This window comes from Mustela nivalis (assembly GCF_964662115.1).
Source record: "Mustela nivalis genome assembly, chromosome: 5".
NCBI classification, from domain to species: domain Eukaryota; kingdom Metazoa; phylum Chordata; class Mammalia; order Carnivora; family Mustelidae; genus Mustela; species Mustela nivalis.
Window position 1 is genome coordinate 87,711,167 of NC_139024.1, and position 19,713 is coordinate 87,730,879.

The window sequence follows — 19,713 nt, forward strand, 5'->3', positions numbered from 1 at the left end:
CCCTTCTCCCCAGCACTTCAGCCCGCGGAACAGTGAAGGAATTCCATCTACACTAGTTCCCCACACACTTTTTGGAGCTCCTTTAACATCTCTCTCCACTACCACGGGTGGAAGCCTTTGTCACTATCCTATGTTTTTGTTTTATTCTGTTAAAAGACTAAGTGATTGCTAACATTGTCGTTCCGAAAGCAGCAGCCTCCGAACCCTGGGGTTTCCTGAGGCTGCGTTTGCAAAAGTTACTATTGGCTACCAGACAGTGAGCACGTGTCTGACTTTTGACACTGATGACCCAGGCGGGACCCAGCTGTTTTATGGAAATCCCCCCAAGGAAGAGGCTCACAGCCAAAAACTTAAGAAGTTCAGCAGATCGTAGGGATGCAGACCACAGGGAAACAACAGCGGCTATTTCTACTAGTCTTAAAGATTTCCTCCAGAGGCTGCATTGTTCTGACATAAATTGCGGGAGGTGACGTTTCACCCCCACCCACCCAGTTTACAGATACCAGACCAACACTGTTACATCACTCAACACATGGCTAAAGCAGGTAAGGGCTTACATGTAAATAGAAGGACAAAGAAAACAAACATCTGAGTTAACAGCTACAGTGGCTCAAGGCTACACACTTGTCAATATGAAATAAATAAGCACAAAAGCTCAAGAACAGCAAAATTAGAAGGGAGAAACAGCCAGTGCATGTGTAAGCATGAAACTACAATGCCTGCAGCCAAGCTTACATAAGTGTAAAAACAGGTCTAAAGGTAATTAACCTGGCCATTTTTAAGAGGTTTGATGATGGAAGGAAAGGACTCCGCGGTTGATTTGATGAAGATTTGCCATGTGGTTCATGAGCTCAAAGTAGGGTCTAAAAATTTGGCATTCCCTTTGTTGCCTATCACCTTTAATTCCTTTTTAAAATCTTATCTTACATTTTAACTCTTATTAGCAGTTTTCTCCCCTTGCTCCCCAAACACCCACCCCCCAAATTTTTGGAGATTCAAGATTGTACCTTTTTCAATGTCAATTCCTTAGCAAAGTGCCCCACACATAATAGGTGCTTTTATTGAGAGGTTTTGGAACACCTAAGACTTCTGAAGGAAGGAGTGTGTTCTCAGAAAAGCAATCTAAGGGGAAAAGATTCTCAGTGCCCTGAGCATATATTGGATCAGCGGTTCTCAAAGTGTGGCCTGTGGAGCCCTGACACACTTTCACAGGGTCCCTGAGATCACAACTATTTTCATCATAATAAGACATTATTTGGTTTTGTCAAAGTGATGACATTTGCACTGATGGAAAAAAAGTAACAATGGATAAAATTACTGCTGCCTTAGCATGTATCAAGGCAACAGCACTAAACTGTGCTATCAATGTCCTCTTCACTGTCACCCACTCACAGGAAAAAATAAAACTTGTTTCACTTTAGAAATCTTTGATGAAATACTAAAAATTATTTTAAGTACCCATCTTTTCAATACTATTCTACATGATTAAATGGACATATGCATAAAGTGCTTCTATTTCTTACCTAAGTACCATCTTTCTCTTGAGGAAAAGCACTTGTGCAATTTCTCTGCATTTTGAGCTGAATTAGTAACTTTCTTCATGGAATACCATTTTTACTTGAAAGAAAGCTAACAGAAAAACTCTATTTTGTCAGCTCTGGGTGTCTGACAGAGATTTTCTCAAAGATAAAGTGAGCCTGACAGCACTTGTTAGCAATGATGAAACTCAAGCTCTCAAGAAAAACTTCGAATTTTGTAAACCTGTAACTGCCACTGTGAACTTAATAGCCTCACAAGACTTTCCTGATGATAACAGTGGTGATGTTAATATGATTTTTTTCTCTTGTATAACAAAATGTGTCAGCACCTAAAAGATCTACAATGTTTTCCAAATGACCAATGCATGATGCTAGAAAATCAGGTATCAGTAAAAGATCCCTTCAGGTACAAAATAAACCAATGAATATTATTATATATTATTATATAACAGAGTACAAAAAGTTTACTGATAGAATTTGAGATTCTGCATTGCAACTAACAGCAGAGTTGCGATGTAGTTTCAAAGAATATGCACAATTATGTGTCAAGATTGTTAAAATACCCCTCCCCTTTTCCAACTACACATCTGTGAGGCTGGAGTCACACTCTTCAATCAAAATGACAAATTTTAATAGACTAAATGAAGAACAGGTATGAGAATCCACTGTCTTCAATTACGCCAGACATTCAAGAGATTTGCAAAGATATAAAACAATGTCACTTTTGTAAGTTTTTTGCTTGAAAAAAAAAGTCATTTTTCATTAAAATATGTTAAGATGCATTGGACTTATTTTATCTTTAAATGAATACCTTCTTTTTCTCGTAAGTTTTAATAAGGCAAATATCAATAGGTATAACCTACATAAACAAAAGGTCTTTGGAACTTTTAAAAGCACCAAAGAGTCCTGAGACTAAAGAGTTTGAGAATTGTCTATTAGATGGAAGCAGAATAAAAAGACTATTTTGGATAATCCAAATATGAGAAGGCTATGCAGCATAGCTAACAAAAAGGTTTTAGTGTAGTTTCAGAGTTAAGAACATCAATGGTTCAACAAAAATGGAAAATAGAATCAAACACTGAGCTTCCTTTAAAGGCACAACTGGTAATGTGCATGATTACAATACACATGGCACCACATAAACACAGTTCAGAGACAGGCACAACTAAGGCCTGGGAAATGAGGGGAAACAGGGATGGGTATGTTCCACAAAGAAGATAGAGTCAATTCCGCCCCAACTTTTTTATTTATTTTTTAAGCAGAGCCTCTTTCCCTTCAGTTTGTAGAATAAGTAAAATCTTATCACTGTAGATATTAAAAATAGAGTTCAGTGCTCCAGAGATGGGCCATACACTGCTCACTGATCTGTTTAAAAAATATACCTGTACTATTGTATACTTTCTTGGGACCCTCTCTCACTGCTCGTTGTCTATGACAATAGCATTCTTTCCACTGGGGGAGAATTTTAACTTGCCACCAAGCAGTATGACCCCGTAACTTCCCCCACTTTTTTCTTTAAAGATTTTATTTTTAAGTAATCTCTATTCCCAGCATGGGACTCAAACTCATAACCACGAGATCAAGAGCCGCATGCTCTTCCAACTGAGCCAGCCAGGTGCCCCCATAATATCCCAGCTTAAACATCCTAATCAAACACCAATACCTTCAACACCATTAAAAAGAAGCAAGAGCAGAGAGAGTGTCTCCTTACCTACAAAGCTTTTGACATCTACTCTCCTTTGAGCCCCTCAACAAGCCTATGAAAAATGGGTAGTGGGCATCATTTATTCCCACTTTACAGATGAGACCCAGAAAGGCCAACTTGACTGGTTACAAAGCAGGTTCAGGACAGTACTATGGCCAGCACCCAGCTAGCTACCTGTCTTCTAAACCAGCACTCTCTCTCCTTTAGTAGCAGCCTTGGAATACCTGTCACCTCCACATCCCTAGCTTTGCCCTTCCTACATGACAGATTTCCAATACTGAATTCTGTCTTTGGGACAGAAGATGCATATATTTATATACAGGGCATATAAATGCATATGATAAGCCAGCAGGATGTATTTCACATCTGCTTTACCTCTGCCTTCCTGTTTCCCTTCAGGATCTGCTCTTTTAGAGACCCTCTTATAGGTCACAGATCTTTGAGATCCTCTAATGAACCCTACAAATCCTATTCCCCCCAAACTACACACACATACACACACAGAGTTTGAGGCATCTTCATCCTCTCAGGGCTCCCCTCGGGGCTTAGGCTGCCCTAAGTTCAAACTGCTACTTGAGAGTCATCGTCCGCTGACACTCTTGCACAACTAAGAAAAAACTCCCTCATTAAGCACAATACAGTCTCCATGATCCGGGAGGGAAAGGATAGGCTTGTTTTGCATTTGTCTCAGTTACTGAGAAAAGCAATGAAATACACAGGGAAGGGATTTCCCTAGATGAGGCCAAGTGAAGGCTGCATGACCCCCGGGAGGGATGATGTAAAGATCTGAGTCCTGAATCATGGTCAAACGAGGTGACCTAAAGGACCCTTGTAATCCAAGAGACTGATTTTGGAATGCTCTACACAATGGCAGAAACTCACCTTGGGGGAGAGTCCATCCCCAAGAAGGGACTGCTCAAAGTCCAAAGATACCAACCCCTAGGAGAGGACCAAATTTGTGATACAACTGGTTTTAGCCATGCCACATGGCACTTGTGACTGGGGCCTGCAGTGCAAGGGGTCCAGACAGCGGCAGATACAGAGAGGGAGGCTGTTGTAAGGGAAAGACAATACTGGGAATCACAGGTATGTACCACCCATCAGCCCCACCTAGCTCCAGATCTACTATATGCACAGCTTCAAAATGTTCAGCCTATTGCCCTTCCTATGTTCACAGAGTCTCCACTCTTGACACCTGGAGGGCAGGAGGAGGTGGGAATTTCTAACTGCTTTCCTTTATCATCCAGGATTCGGAAAAGAAAAATCTCACTGAAGCCCCATGAATGAATACTAGACATACTGGGCTAGGGCTGACCTGGTAGTGGAGACCAGTGGTCAGTCTCTAGGTATTCCTTAGGAGGAGCAAGAACACCAAGAGATGGCGGGGAAACATGACTGACCACTCGGTACTCAAGATCTGAGGCAAGCAAGCAGGAGGCAGCCTGGGAACAGGAGTACAGAGAATCACAAGAGCAGGGGACACAGGAGGAGGGCACAGCCAGTGCAGGAACCATGAATGGATACAAGTGATGGGCTAGACACAGGTAGAATACAGGGTTCCCCAAATCCCAGCATTTGCCTTCTGCCATCCCAGGGTTTGCCATCTACAGGTATCATTTGTGCAAGAGCTCAATAGTTCAAGAACTCAATAGTTCTTCTTTAAAAACTTACCCTCATCCTAAGGAATAAAGTGCTAGTGATGCTTTTTTCTAATACACATTAGAATAAGACGTAAGTACTAACAGAAAAGTGTTTTCCACATTCCACCTAAAATAACCTGGCACCACACACAGGCCCAGGAGCCACACTTAGACACATGATAGCAGCTACGGGTCCTAAGTCTGGAGTTCCGTCCCAACTGCAGCCTCCTCTCTCAGCATGACCTATGTGGGAGCCCCACCTCCCCGTCTCCCAAAAAAGGAAGACTAGTGGAGTCCCACAGCTTTGCTGCAGAGCTCTGACAAAGGTACTCACCAAGCCGACATGTTAGCAGGGTCTTAGAACCCAGTTTCTGCTCTTTGGGTGGATACAGATGGGAAGAAGGGAAAAGCCTCTGCAAGCAGAGGCAGGAGACTCAGGAAGACAGATCTAGCAAAGAAGGAACCACATCAGATTTAAAACCAAACACATGGTATCTCCATTAACTAGCCACATTTAAGTTATCATTTATAAAGTGAGGATCACCATGCCCTTTTTTCCTTAAATTTATACCAATGCTCCTAAACTTTCATTCAACCTGAACTTTCAAAAATGATACACTGACAATCCTCAACAGCTCTTGAAAGTCCCATTCCGACTTGCACATAAAAGCTAGATGACATCTGGACCCTTCCAACTAGTTACCAGTTCAGTTTTGGCAACCTCACTAGAGGAGCCATATATGTTAAATGAAGAAATATATTGCATTACCTGCCTTTTATAAGGATAAACTTTTTTTAATTGACGCAAAGAACAAGAGTGGACAGAAGTACCCAATGTGGCAGTTCATAAAGCCCGGTCTGGTGTCCTCTGGACTTGACTTTGGTTAAATGTATGCTCGAAATAAGGGAAAAGTATGAGGAAATGTATGAGCCAAGATTGCATCAAAAGGCAAACTACAGTTAGGGAGTTTATACTCTTCCTTACTTTTAGAGCACAGAACCCCTCCGTAAAATGCATACGTCTTGAATCACATTTATCACACTCTATCTCTGTATGTTTTCAAAATGCCGTCTCATCTCACAAAAGCTTTGAGGGAGTCTACAGAAAAACACAGATAAAGCTGGACGAGAGCAAATATAAATCAGAGGGCCAAAAACACAAGATCTATGTATGCATTTTATTATCTGTAAATGACATCTAAAACACACCTCAATTTTAAAAAGCAAAAACAGAAGAAAGAACCAAACAAAAAAGCCAGGGGCAAAGGAAAACAAAAAGTACAGGCAGCAGGTCCTGCAGCTGAAGTTAACCAAGCTTCCTGCCAGCCAAATCTACAAGGGAAATGTGACGGTCTCCCGATTCCTGTTGCAGAGGCATCTGATCTAAAACTAATTTCTCTGAGGTACCTGCAGTGAGGGACAGTATCCTTGAGGACAGCTCTGTGGTAAAATTCGTTAAAGTGTTTCCTCAGACCATTCCTGCCTGTATATATCAATGTTAGCCCAAGTGAACATTTCTGTAGCCTGAGTTGGTTGAGCAGGCGATGTAAGTTCAATGAGCAGCTTGGAGCCTCAAATGAAACAAGGACAAAGAGCTCAGGAAGCCGTGAACCCTTAGGCAAGGGGGGCGGAACGGACTACCCAGCGTGACTAAGCCAGGGAAACTCACGAGTGGCTCTGGCACCTGCCCTAACCCAATGCGACTGACAAATAACTCTGTTACCGGGGGTGCTCTCCAAAATAACCACCAAGGGCCCTCCTGGGCACATCCATTGAGCTCCATGTAGCAGAGGCCCCTGACTAGGCCCCCACATCCATTTTCTCCTTCATCTTTTAGTCATGGAAGCCCCGGGGTTTTAACTGGACACATGGTCACTGAAGTAAGAGGCTCTATGTCCCAGTGCCCCTTTCAGCAAAGTGTGGCCACACTGATTTGAGGGACTCCAGGTCATATCCTTTAAAAAGAAAGTGCTCTCTTTCCCTGGTGTATTGCAGACACGAACTGATGAGTCTGCTTTGACCTGGTGGGCAAGGTCAATACCCCAAAGTTGGCTGAACAAGACAGAAGGAACCCAAGGTCCTGGTGACCGTGTATAATTAAATCTGCCCCAGACCATTTGATTACATCTGTACTATCAGAAGAGAGAAGAACCTTCTACCAGGAGCCACTGTACTTTAGGTTCTCTTTGTTACAGCAGCTTGGCTTACAGCTCAACCTCATTCACAACAGAACAGAAAGATTGCCAGAGGGAGACTCCAAAGTACTCCGGCAGTATCCTAGAAAAGTCAACTCACAGTTCACTTCAGCAAACAGGTCAAGAAATGACAGCCATCACACCAAGTTATGCCTTCTACTCCTTCTCCAGGAGAGGCCCAACTGCATCCCTGGAGTAGAGGAAGAGGCCTTTATTACAGCCCAGCACAGCACAGCCCAGTCCAGTCCATCCACTGTGGACCTAGGCCAAATCTGCAACAGCTGGAGATACAGACTGCTTTCCCACCAACACTGGGCAGGGACAGCCCTGTCCTACCTTTTCCCTAAAGCAGGAAAGCTCCACACTTCTCCATTCTTCGTAATTACCATTCTTGAGAACAGGCCAAGTCCAGTAAGGCGTAGGGTGAAGCAGCTGCCGGGGGGCTGTGTGTGAGGGTCAGGGGAGGGGAGTCCAGATCCCCAGAACAAAAGTCACAGCTGAGAGGAGGAAGAGAAGCCTCCATGTCTGCCCTGGGTTTCTGGGGTCCAGGGGTCTCAGGGTGCAGCCCCTGCTCTTCCTGCACCGACCCCCTGGTGACAGAGCTCAGCTAGGCAGCCACCAGTCACTAACGAATCCCAGCCACTGGCACCTGCTGCTGCTTGCGGATCTTATTGAAGAGTTCCATGTACTGGATCATGGTATCTGCTGGGCCATAGACAGCATCGTGTCTGTTCCCAAACACTGCAGGAGCCCCTGGTGTGTGGCTGCCTAGAAAACTCTGTAGGAACTCGAGCAGCAGGCTCCAGCAGTCGCTAGCTACCACACAGGGGCCATACTCCACCTGGGAACCAAAAGAACAGAGAACAAAGGTGAGTGCAGGCAAGAATGAGGTCTTCTGCTTCTCTTGCACCTCTTGCCCCCTGCTCCCATCTTCTCCAACCCCAAGCCAAAGACACACACCTTCTAACAGTATTGCTCCACAGGAAAAACTCAAGCCACACACCAGGAATTCCACATTCCCTTTAGGGATCCCTGACATTCTCATCTTGGGAATTATCGACCCACAGCCCCCACCCACAAGACCCAGGACAGGATACAGGCCCCTTCTGATGATCTCAGAACTGTACAGTCCCTGCTATGGTGCATGAAGATCCAAGGAGAGCTCAGGAAAATTCTGACAGAAAATGAAGAACAAGAGAATGTAAAAGTGTGTATGTATCTGTGTGTGTTCCACAGAGGGCAAAGCAGACACACATGCTCTTAGGTCTCTTTAAGACCAAACATTACCCCCACAATGGACCCCACCTGACCCTAAGAAGTAATTTCCCCACCAATGTGGCAAGGGCCAAAGGAGATACATCTTACACTTTCTCAATCCTTTCTCATATTTTTTCACTGGAAAGATGGCAAGGAAAATAATTAGTAACCATGAGGAAAAACACATAAAGAAAGAACTGGGATATATTTGTACTATAAAGCTGGAAATATGAAGGACAGGCAAACAGTGGGTTCCCAATGGGTCTCAGCAAATGCGAGGTGTATCACAAGCCAAAAGGGGTCAGGAAATCTTGGTCACAGGGGTCCCTGGAGTTTCAGAACAGTAATTACTGCTAAGGCCCTTTTCTCTATCTGGAATGCTTTGTGAGTCTCATCTATCCCCATATCTCTACATTTTAAGTCCCTCTTTACATGCTACTCCTGAAGAAAGCATCCCAATCCTCAAAGTCAGCAGTGTTCTCATTGGCCTGAATTCCCAGAGCAATCTGTGCCCGGGGAATGTCTAACAGACCAACTTCAAAAACACTTTGTTTCAGCTTTGCTCATTTACTATCATAGGTTTTCAAAAGGCAGGCCCCTGTAGCTCACCTGTTTTTTTGGGTTTTTTTTTTTGAATCTCACACAGTGCTGGGCATGTGGTAGACTGAGGAATTTCACTGGTCCCAAAGCCAGCTATTGCCATATTCTTTGTGGTTTCCAGTATACACCTCAGAGATGAAGTCTCCCCCCCCCCACACACCTCTTTCTACCATGCAAGAAAGTCGACAGCATGTCAAAAGGAAAAGCTCATCTTGCTACACAACCTTTGTGACCTATCTTAAGTTGTACTATGGAAAAACTATGTAGACACATGATTTAGGGCCCACCTCCCAAAAGTTCCTGCACAAAAAGTTGCCCTGGTTTGCTCCAGTCCTTGTGATGGGTGACTGGTCCCTTGACTATCCCTTCTCTTCTCCAGCAAGCCAGCCCTTCTAAGCTTTTTATCTGCTCTGACCCCAGCGTCCCATTCCCATCATGGACCAGAGCCTGAATGATTAAAGAAAAGGTAAAGGCCACAGGGACAGAGGAGCACACAGGCCCTGGAGACAGGGATGAGGAAGGCATAAGTGCCTGTCTGCATTCAGAGGGGTGAGAAAACCTACAGGGCCCTCTGCTGAGCAGCGCTTCGGCACACAATGCTCCTGCTTCCCCAAGGTCTTACCTCTACGGAGATTCCCCGGGCACTAGGCCCCATGGTGACTGTGCCCACCTTTACTAGGAAGTCACAGTACTGGTAACGGGTACCCCGTGTCTCAATCTTGCTGGCCTTGGCACTCTGGAAGAAGCCCTTGAGTTTCACCATGAGCACGTCGAAGTTGGTGTCGGCAATAAGCCAAGGGCCATTCTCAAAGAGGGCGAAGCAGCTCAGAGGGTACTCTGAGTTGTGCATCACGTACATCAGCTTCCCAGCCTGACCTGCAGGGAAAGAGAGCCTATCAGCATCAAAATCTTCATCCTCAAATCCCGGGATAGAGTCAAATGTGCGCAACAGGGCCAGATGGCAATCTGCCATTACCTCAGCCATCTTGGAGGGCAATGGCCAGGGGTGGAGGGTGGAATTCCCCTCACCAACGATCTTTTTCAAAGAGGAAGAGAGAAGAACGGCAGGCAAGGCAGTATGTGGTAAAACCCAGCTCTACAGAAAACGTGAGGACCACAAGGGAATTTTGATAGAGCTAGTAACAGTTTAGTTCTTAGGTTGAGAGATGATCTCCTAGATGGATGCTTGATGTCAAATAAAATCTTTAGCAAAAAAAAGATTTTATTTATTAGAGAGAGAGAGTGAAAGAGAGAATGCACATGCACAAGCAGAGGGGAACAGTACAGGGAGAAGCAGATTCCTCGATGAGCAGGAAGGTGGATGCAGAACTTGATCCCAGGACCCTGGCATCATGAACTGAAGACAGATGCTTAACCGACTGAGCCATCCAGGTGCCCAAACCCTTGGAGTGCTTTAAAGTATTAGCTGATTTGGGTGATTTCTCTGAGAAATGAGTTTTCTCACTGATGATTACTACTAGAGATTCTCTGCAAGAAGAAAGAAAAGCTACATATATTTGGTTAACTGAAAATGGAAAGCAAAATCCCCCTCTCATATATAACAAGAATCAATGGATAGACTACCACAATCCCAAGTATTTATTAAGACTTAACTATAAAATATTTATTAAGTACTTAACTATCCCTAATATTTTTTTTTGTTTTTAAAAAATATTTCATTTGTTTATTTGTCAGGCAGAAGGAGAGAGAGAGAGAGAGAGAGAGAGAGGGGGGGGGGGGCATACATACCAGCAGGCAGAGGCAGAGAGAGAAGCTGGCTCCCTGCCAATCAAGGAGCCCATGCGGGACTCAATCCCAGGACCCTGGGATCATGACCTGAGCTGAAGGCAGCGGCTTAACCCACTGAGCCACCCAGGCATCCCTATTCCCAATATTTTTTGCAAGAGTTTAAGAGGCAATGCAAGTGGAGGACTTAGCACCTGGCCCAGGAAGCTGATGCTCTCATTAAAGACACGTGAGGGACACCTGGGTGGCTTGGTCAGTTAAACATCTGTCTCTAGCTCAGGTCATGATGCCAAGGTCCTGGGATCGAGCCCCACGTCAGGCTTCCTGCTCAGGTGGAGGTCTGCTTCTCCCTTTTTCTCTCCCTCTGCCCCTCCCAACTGCTCTTTCACTCTTTCTCTCTCAAATAAATAAATAAAAATCTTTAAAAAAAAAAAATAAAGACAAGTGAAAAACATTTAAAGAGACTGTAAGACCAAAATGCTTACATGGGACAGACCAGAAGTCTTGTTGGAAGGAAGATCAGAGCAGAAAGAGATCAAATTGTGCAAAAATCAGCAGGAAAAACTTTCATGGAGAAAACAGGACCTGAACTATGAAATGAGGAGAGGATAGAATTCAGCCGCACGGAGGAGGAAAGACATCCTAGGCAGGAATGAGAGTTTAACAGTGGGAAAGAGAAGATGGGGTGGAGACAGCTCTACACAGGCCTCCATTCTGCTGCCACTTCCAAATCTCAACAGGCTCTGTGCCAACTGCCCCCCACGTCCCTCCTGACCACCTGCTGCCAATGCGTACCTTTCACCTCCTGCCAAACCCAGTGCAAAAAAAACAAAAGTACCCAAAGATGATCTGTCATTCTGTTCTTGTGCAAACTCACTGTAACTAATTCATACTATAGCTGTCTGCAGGAGTTCTTACTGTCTTAAAAATATTTTGAAAGTCAGCTAAGGTTTTTGTTTTTGTTTTTGTTTTTGTTTTTAATGAAGAAGGCACTGCCAATTGTTTACAAACAATAGTAATTTTTAAATCAAAATAAAGTATCTTTGGGGATGCCTGGGTGGCTTAGTTGGCTGAGTGTCTGCTTTTTTTTTTTTGAAAGATTTTATTTATTTATTTGACAGACACAGATCACAAGCAGGCAGAAAGGCAGGCAGGGGTGCGGGGGAGCAGGCTCCCTGCTGAGCAGAGAGGCCAGAGCTCAATCCCAGGACCCTAAGATCATGACCTGAGCTGAAGGCAGAGGCTTAATCCAGGCACCCCTAAGAGTCTGCTTTTGGCTCAGGTTATGATCTCAGGATCCTGAGATCAAGCCCTTCATAGTCTGCTTTGCCCTCTTTCTCTCCCCCAGCTTGTGCTTTCTCTCTCTCTCAAATAAATAAATCTTTTTTTAAAAAGTATCTTTATATCAGCACAAACTTGTGAAGCAAGCAGAACCAGTGTTACTCTCCCCCTTTTACATACAAGGAAAATGAAGCCTATAGGATTCTGGACCAGCAACAGCAGCAGCAGCGCCACCGCCTGGGCACTTGTTGAAAATGTGGATTCTCTGCCCTGGCTGATACTTACTGAGTGGAAAAGTCTGGGAGGTACCCCCACAACCTGTGTTAACGAGCTCTCTCGGTAATGTTAATGCTGGCTCACGTGAAAACTTGTGATCTAAAGGCACAGAGTCAGCAAGGAGCAGAAGTGGAACTCCAATCCGGGCCTTCTGACCTCAAGTCTATTGCTCCTTCCATTCCACCCCACTGTCTGCTACCAATGTGTCCTCTCCCCAACTAGACTGTAGCTCCTTAAAAAGTAAAGGTCAAATCAGGAAACAGAGCCTCTGACAGGTAGTTTCATAGATACGTATGCCATCTTATATCTGTGCACAAATGTTTCGTTTTCCAAATGCCTTCGTAACTGTTCTCTCTTTCAATTCCTACATCCTTCCTATTGAAGGCAAAACTAATGGTAACACTGTGATTTTACTGATGATGAAATTCAGCAGAGCTCTTATTTATTAAACACTACATGACAACCTCAGTTCTAAGTACTTTGCATATATTATTTAATGACCACACAACTTATTTAATGACCACAACACTAGGGGATCAGTACTATGATAGAACAGTCCTGGGAAGATACAGAAACAGACCATGTAGCAAATAGTTTCATCAGAGGGGATTTTTTTTTTTTAAGTTTTATTTATTTATTTGACAGCTAGAGATCATAAGTAGACGGAGAGGCAGGCAAAGAGAGGAGGAAGCAGGCTCCTCGCCGAGCAGAGAGGCCTACGTGGGGCTCGATCCCAGGACCCTGGTAACACGACCTGAGCTGAAGGCAGAGGCTTCAACCCACTGAGCCACCCAGGTGCCCCTCATCAGAGGGGATTAATACAGGAAACAAAATACCAGGGTTGGGAAAACCAAAAAACCAAAACAAACAGTGAGGCCACTCAAATATTAGCAGCACAGGAAGCTACTATAAAGAAATAATACTGCTGGGGCATCTGGATAGCTCAGTGGGTTAAGGCTCTGCCTTCGGCTCAGGTCATAATCCCAGGGTCCTGGGATCGAGCCCCGAATTGGGCTCTCTGCTCCTTGGGGAGTCGGCTTCCTCCTCTCTCCCTTTGCCTGCCTCTCTGACTACTTGAGATCTCTGTCTGTCAAATAAATAAATAAAATCTTTTAAATAATAATAATAATAATAATAAAATAAAAAGAAATAATACTGCTTATTAGGAATAAGAAATACTTTCTATTAGCAGTAGGAAGCTACTGCTTCCCTAAGTCTGGAAGGAAAAAAGAAAGGATGTGTTGTCATTCGAGCCAGGCACAAGGGGCACCCAGCAGGAGCTAAATCCAAGGGATAGACACAGTCACATCCGGAGACACTGCTCAAAGCAGGAGAGGAGATCCTGTGCTCTTTCTTCGGTCCTCTAGCCTTCCCCACTGCCCCTCACTGGCCAAAGGTGACTAAAAGGGGCCTGGTAAATGCTGATGACAGGGAAAGTATGGGGAATGGGTCTACAGGGGAAATAAGCTAATGACCGGCACAGAAACGGTTATAGGTTGTGGAACTTCCATAAGTTGCATTTAGTATGTGACCAGGACTTAGTTCTCTGGTTCCATGATCTAACCTCTGTGCTCTGGAACTGTTCCAGGTCAAATTAATGCAGAGCCAAGACTAAGAGAACCCAGGCTCTCTAATTCACATGCAAATGTTCTCTAACACAGGAAACAACAGATGTTGGCAAGGATGTAGAGAAAGGGGAACCCTCTTACACTGTTGGTGGGAATGCAAACTGGTATAGCCACTGTGGAAAACAGTATGGAGTTTCTCAAGAATTTAAGAAACTACCCTACGACCCAGCAATTGCACTACTAGGTATTTATCCAAAGGATATAAAAGTACAGATTCGAAGAGGTACAGCATCCTGGTGTTTATAGCAGCATTATCAACAATAGCCAAATTATGGAAAGAGCCCAAATGTCCATCAACTGATGCACGGACTAAGAAAATGTGGGAGATGTATAGATACATATCTACTATCTATATATACATATGTCTATACATTTACTACATCTACATATATTATAGAGATGCATAATGGAATATTAGCCATCAAAAAGAAAAATCTTGAGATCTGCAACAACATGGATAGAAATAGACTATATTATGGTAAGTGAAGTAAGTCAGAGAAAGACAAATACAATATGATTTCATTTATATGTAGAATTTAAGAAACAAGAGTTTAACATACAGGAGGGGAAAAAAAGAGATAGGGAGGAGCAAACCATAGAAGACTTTTTTTTTTAAAGATTTTATTTATTTATCTGACAGACAGAGATCACAGTAGGCAGAGATGAAGGCAGAGAGAGAGAGAGGAGGAAGCAGGCTCCCTGCTGAGCAGAGAGCCCGATGCGGGGCTCGATCCCAGGACCCTGAGATCATGACCTGAGCCGAAGGCAGAGGCTTTAACCCACTGAGCCACCCAGGCACCCCGAAGACTTTTTTTTTTAAGATTTTATTATTTATTTGACAGAGAGACTGCGAGAAAGGGAAACACAAACAGGGGGAGTGGGAGAGGGAGAAGCAGGCTCCCTGCTGAGGGACTCGATCCCAGAACCCTGGGATCATGACCTGAGCCGAAGACAGACGCTAAACAAGTGAGCCACCCAGACACCCCACCATAAAAGACTTTTAACAATAGATAACAAACAGTATTGAAGAAGGGAAGTGGGTGGCGGCTAAATGGGGGGATGAACACCCGTTGTTACAGTAAGCAACATATCAGTAAATTCTACTCCTACTACTTCTAATATACGCTGTATGTTAACTAACTAGAATTTAAATAAAAACTTGAAGAATAAGAAAGATTCTCTTTGCCTCCCTACCATCACCATCCACAGTCCATCTCAATATACTTAAAACAAAAGTTGATTTTTTTTTTAAAGATTTTATTTATTTATTTGACAGAGAGAGAGACCACAAGTAGGCATAGAGGCAGGCAGAGAGAGAGAGGAAGAAGCAGGCTCCCCTCTGAGCAGAGAGCCCGATGCGGGGTTCGATCCCAGGACCCTGGGATCATGACCTGAGCTGAAGGCAGAGGCTTTAACCCACTGAGCCACCCAGGTGCCCACAAAAGTTGATTTATTTATTTATTTTTTATTTTTTTTAAAGATTTTATTTATTTATTTGACAGAGAGAAATCACAAGTAGATGGAGAGGCAGGCAGAGAGAGAGAGGGAAGCAGGCTCCCTGCTAAGCAGAGAGCCCGATGCGGGACTTGATCCCAGGACCCTGAGATCATGACCCGAGCTGAAGACAGAGGCTTAACCCACTGAGCCACCCAGGCGCCCCACAAAAGTTGATTTAAAGGTCAAGGTCAGGGGTGCCTGGTGGCTCAGTGGGTTAAAGCCTCTGCCTTCGGCTCGGGTCATGATTCCAGGGTCCTGGATCGAGCCCCGCATCGGGTTCTCTGCTCGGCAGGGAGCCTGCTTCCTCCTCTCTCTCTGTCTGCCTCTCTGCCTACTTGTGACCTCTGTCTGTCAAATAAATAAATAAATAACTGTTTAAAAAAATAAAAATAAAAAAAATAAAGGTCAAGGTCATGCCAGTGAGATATCCAATGCCACTGACTAGGTGTGGGAATCTGAAAGCCTTTCTGCACGAAGTTCAAACACTCTAAAGCTGTGAAAGGATCATAGACTTCCGGACCTAAAAGGAGTCTCTCTCAAACTGAAGAGTGTGTAAAGATCATCAAGGGAGCTGGCTGAAGTGTAATTATGAGGCCTATAGCACCAATCAGGTGGTAAGGAGAGCCGGGACTCTGCACCTTTATTTTTTTAAGATTTTATTTACTTATTTGAGAGAAAGCTAGAGAGTGAGAAGGAGGGAAGAGGGAGAAGGAGAGAGAGAAATCTAAGCAGATGCTGTACTCCGTGTGGAGCCTGATGCAGGACTTGATTCCTGAGCCAAAATCAAGAGTTGGATGCTTCATCGACTGAGCCGCACAGGTGCCCCAGGACTCTGCACCTTTACCAAGTAATCCAGATGCTTAGATGCCATTAGCCAGTGACCAATCACCTGAGAATCACAGCTTTAAAAGTGCAAAGTGCAAAAAGACTAAAGCTTCGGCCCGGTCTTAAGAGATGAAGGACCAAGATTTAATGCATTCAGAAACATGTGCCACATGTTCAAGAATACCGCCCTTAGCAAAAGAGCATAAAGATTTCAATAGAGAAAAAAAAATATTTTTTTCAATGAACATGAATGTCAATCAACTCCAAGCGAGGTTCCAGCCATCCTGCAGATCCATCTCACTGACCTTGGCTGCCAAGAGTGGAGGCAGCTGTGTGGTAGGTCTCACAATCCACACAAAATGTTCCTTGCTTCTCTGCCCCAAGCATCTCCAATTTCCGGGTGAGGAGCTCCACCGTCTGCTGGACACTCTTGCCCTCAGCCACAGGCATCTGGGACACACTGGAAGGGAGAGGACCAAATCATCAGTACCCAGAGACCTGGGTGCACTCACTGAGCCATTCACTCAGAATCACAGAACCACAGCTCTTTAGGGCCAGGAGTTACCCTGATCCTCTCTCTCTCACTTTAAAGACAAAGAAATAGAGGCTCACAGTTCCTGAGAGCTCCACTGAGAACTAGAACACAGGTCTCAGGACACTCTCATCAGTACAGTGAACTCCATATCACACCAATGTTTCCCAAGCAGGACATGTATGTCAATGTTCAAGAGAAGGTTTTAAGGGAGCCTGCGTGGCTCAGTCGATTAAGCATTTGCCTTTGGCTCAGGTCATGACCCCAGGGTCCTGGGATAGAGTGCCACATCAGGCTCCTTGCTCAGTGGAGAGCCTGCTTCTCCCTCCCGCTCTGCCTGCCACTCTGCCTACTTGTACGCCCTCTCTGTCAAATAAATAAATAAAATCTTAAAAAATAATAAAATAAAATGATTTAAAAAATAGTCTCATTTAAAAAAAAAAAGAGAGAAGGTTTTAAGTGGTAGAGATTGAGCAATCCGTAACATTGGGTCATATGAGAAAGGGATGTCCTTTGTGATTCCTTCAGTTCTGACTATATAGGGAAAATCTCAATCTGGGGTTAGTATGTCTTTACACCATTTCCCTAACACTTTGAATGTGCACTGTCTAGAACAGTAGCCACAAGCCGCATGTGGCTATTTATACTTACACTAATAAAACAAGTCAAATTAAAAAGTCAACTTCTCAGCTACACTACCCACATTTCAAAGGCTCAATAGCCACATGTGACCGAAGGCTAGTGTATTCGACAATGGTGTCAATAGAACATTTCCGTCAATGCAGAAAATTGTATTCAACAGCCCTAGAATCCAAGAGAAAGCAAGTCTCAAGTTTATAATCTTTAGGAACGAGAGGTGACAGTGCGTACAAGAATAAAATCAAAACAATGAAATAAAAATGTTATTTTCAAGATTTCCTTCTATGGTAAGTGAAACTGGCTTCCCCTTTAGAGTAGTAGGTAACAATCATTTCGCATCAACCATGTACCAGGCAGAGTCCAAAGGCCTTTAGACAAATGAACTCTTTGAATCCTCCCAACAGCCCTATAAATGAGCTATTATTTATATCCTTGCTACAAACAAAGAAACTGAAGTACAGAGGGATTGAGTAACTCGCACAAGGTCACAGAGCTTGGTTTGGTGTAGCAAGATTTGAAGCCAGCAGGCTGGCTCCGTGTTTGTGTTCTTATCCATTATACTAGATTGTTTCCCTGGAGACGTTGCTGCCTATTAAAAAGTTTTTAAGGCAAAGACATAAATTTAAAAGAAAACAAAAACTACTGCATGTGTACCTAGCTATATAAAAACTGCATGTTACTGAATTTTGGAAGACACCACGTAACTTTATGATCAACTACATGAAGGTATAAAAATGGAAGTCCTGCTGTTGCTAAAAATTGTCACAACTCTCCATCGAAAAAGGCACTCACGAGCAATGAGATGATGTGCCTTGTTGAGAAACATAAGAGAATCCCTAAACTGATGTTATAGGGTTCAGAAGTCCCAGGAGTGTGAAAAACTTAAGGGTCCCATTCCCTCTCTTGTTTTCTACTAAACAGGGGCTTCCAGAGTTCCAAGGCTCTACGCTGCAAACTTTTCATTCCATCCCTCACACATTCCCCCTTACACAAGAAGACTTAGAAAAGGCTCATGATGTCCACTATGGAAAACAAAAGTGCAGTAACGGACAAGCCAGCAAGAACTAGAGCTACCGGAAAAAGTAGTTCCCATGGGCTCTGGCCACTGACTTCAGGATATCCCAGCCTCCAGCCCTCTCTTACTGGAAACATGCTAATACTTACCAATATTCAAAACAAAACCAAAAAAGACCTGAAATCTACCATTTTGGAACCCATGCCCCCAGGCATTAGGCCCATACCTTTCTCTGCCACCCTACTTATATCATGTCAGTAAAAGTCCATAGAAACTAGTCCAATCATATAATTAAACACAGTAGGAACCCTCATCTGACTCCAACAGCTTCTCCCCCCCCGCCCCTTAGACTGAAGATCTTAAAACGGCCACACCAGAACCAGACACGGGCTGGTCTAATTTCATTAGGTGGCTGTAGGGAGGGGCAGGAGAAAACCTGAAAAAAAAAGATGGTTCCCCCGTGGCCTATCCTGCACCCCGTCTAGCCCCGCCTGCAGATTGGGTCCCAGTCCGGACAACCTATTTCCAACGCTTAAATTCCACCCCTGGCAGCCCGATGGCCTCCTGGGAAGGAAGAAAAAGGAAGGAGTTTCACCACCGATGGGCTCCTGGGACAAAACCTTTTACCTGCCGCCTTCCAGGACGAAAAGAAGCATCTTTGAGCAAACAAGCCCAGAGAATCCGCAACCCTCACAGTGCCTTCCTCACCCACACATTCCGAAGACATCTTGCTCAGCTCGTGGAGGACTGCGGACCCTGGTCCCGAGCCTCCTCCCGGGTACACTCCAGGCTCCTTAGGGCCCTTCCCGACCCCAAACACCGCCCCTCAAAGTCCCTTGCGGGCCTACCAAGTCACTCCCATGGTACCGGGCCAGGAGGGTGAAAGGAACAAACAGTTGAATCACAGTGGTCTCCGGTCGCCCACACTCGGCAAATCCACCCTAATGCAAGCTTCTAACGAGGGATGTGCTCCGGAAATGAGGTAAAAACAGAGCGTCCAGTCGACGCGCACACGAGGAGCGGGGGCAGGTCTAGGCACCTCCTCGGTGGCGCCTCCAGTGACGTCACGGCTCAACTCCGGGCCCCGGCCTTCCAGCTGGGGAAGTTCACGTCTGGGGACATAGGTCTTCGATCCGTGAAAGTAGAAAAATCATCGCTCGACTGCCACCACTTGGAGAATCCAACGTTAAATGCAATGAGTTTATTCGGGAGTCCAGCTCCAGGATCCGCGAGCTCTTTTAGGGGGTGTGACGGCGAGGATGGCACTCCTGGCCTCCGAACGCTAGGAGGCGCTGTAATCTCCGTGGGAGTCTCTTGGGAAGTGAGAGTTCACTGCGCA

General features: G+C 44.6%; 1 protein-coding gene across 1 annotated transcript; it reads right to left on the reverse strand.

The window, feature by feature from the left end:
- Positions 1–7,220: 7,220 nt before the first annotated feature.
- MED20 (mediator complex subunit 20) lies at positions 7,221–19,349 on the reverse strand. The gene is made up of 4 exons (XM_082733094.1): positions 19,223–19,349; positions 16,494–16,648; positions 9,558–9,811; positions 7,221–7,919 (listed from the first exon to the last, which is right to left on the reverse strand). The coding sequence occupies exons 1-4, from the start codon at positions 19,234–19,236 to the stop codon at positions 7,704–7,706; spliced, it is 639 nt and encodes a 212-aa protein (XP_082589220.1). The 5' UTR covers positions 19,237–19,349; the 3' UTR covers positions 7,221–7,703.
- Positions 19,350–19,713: the final 364 nt, after the last annotated feature.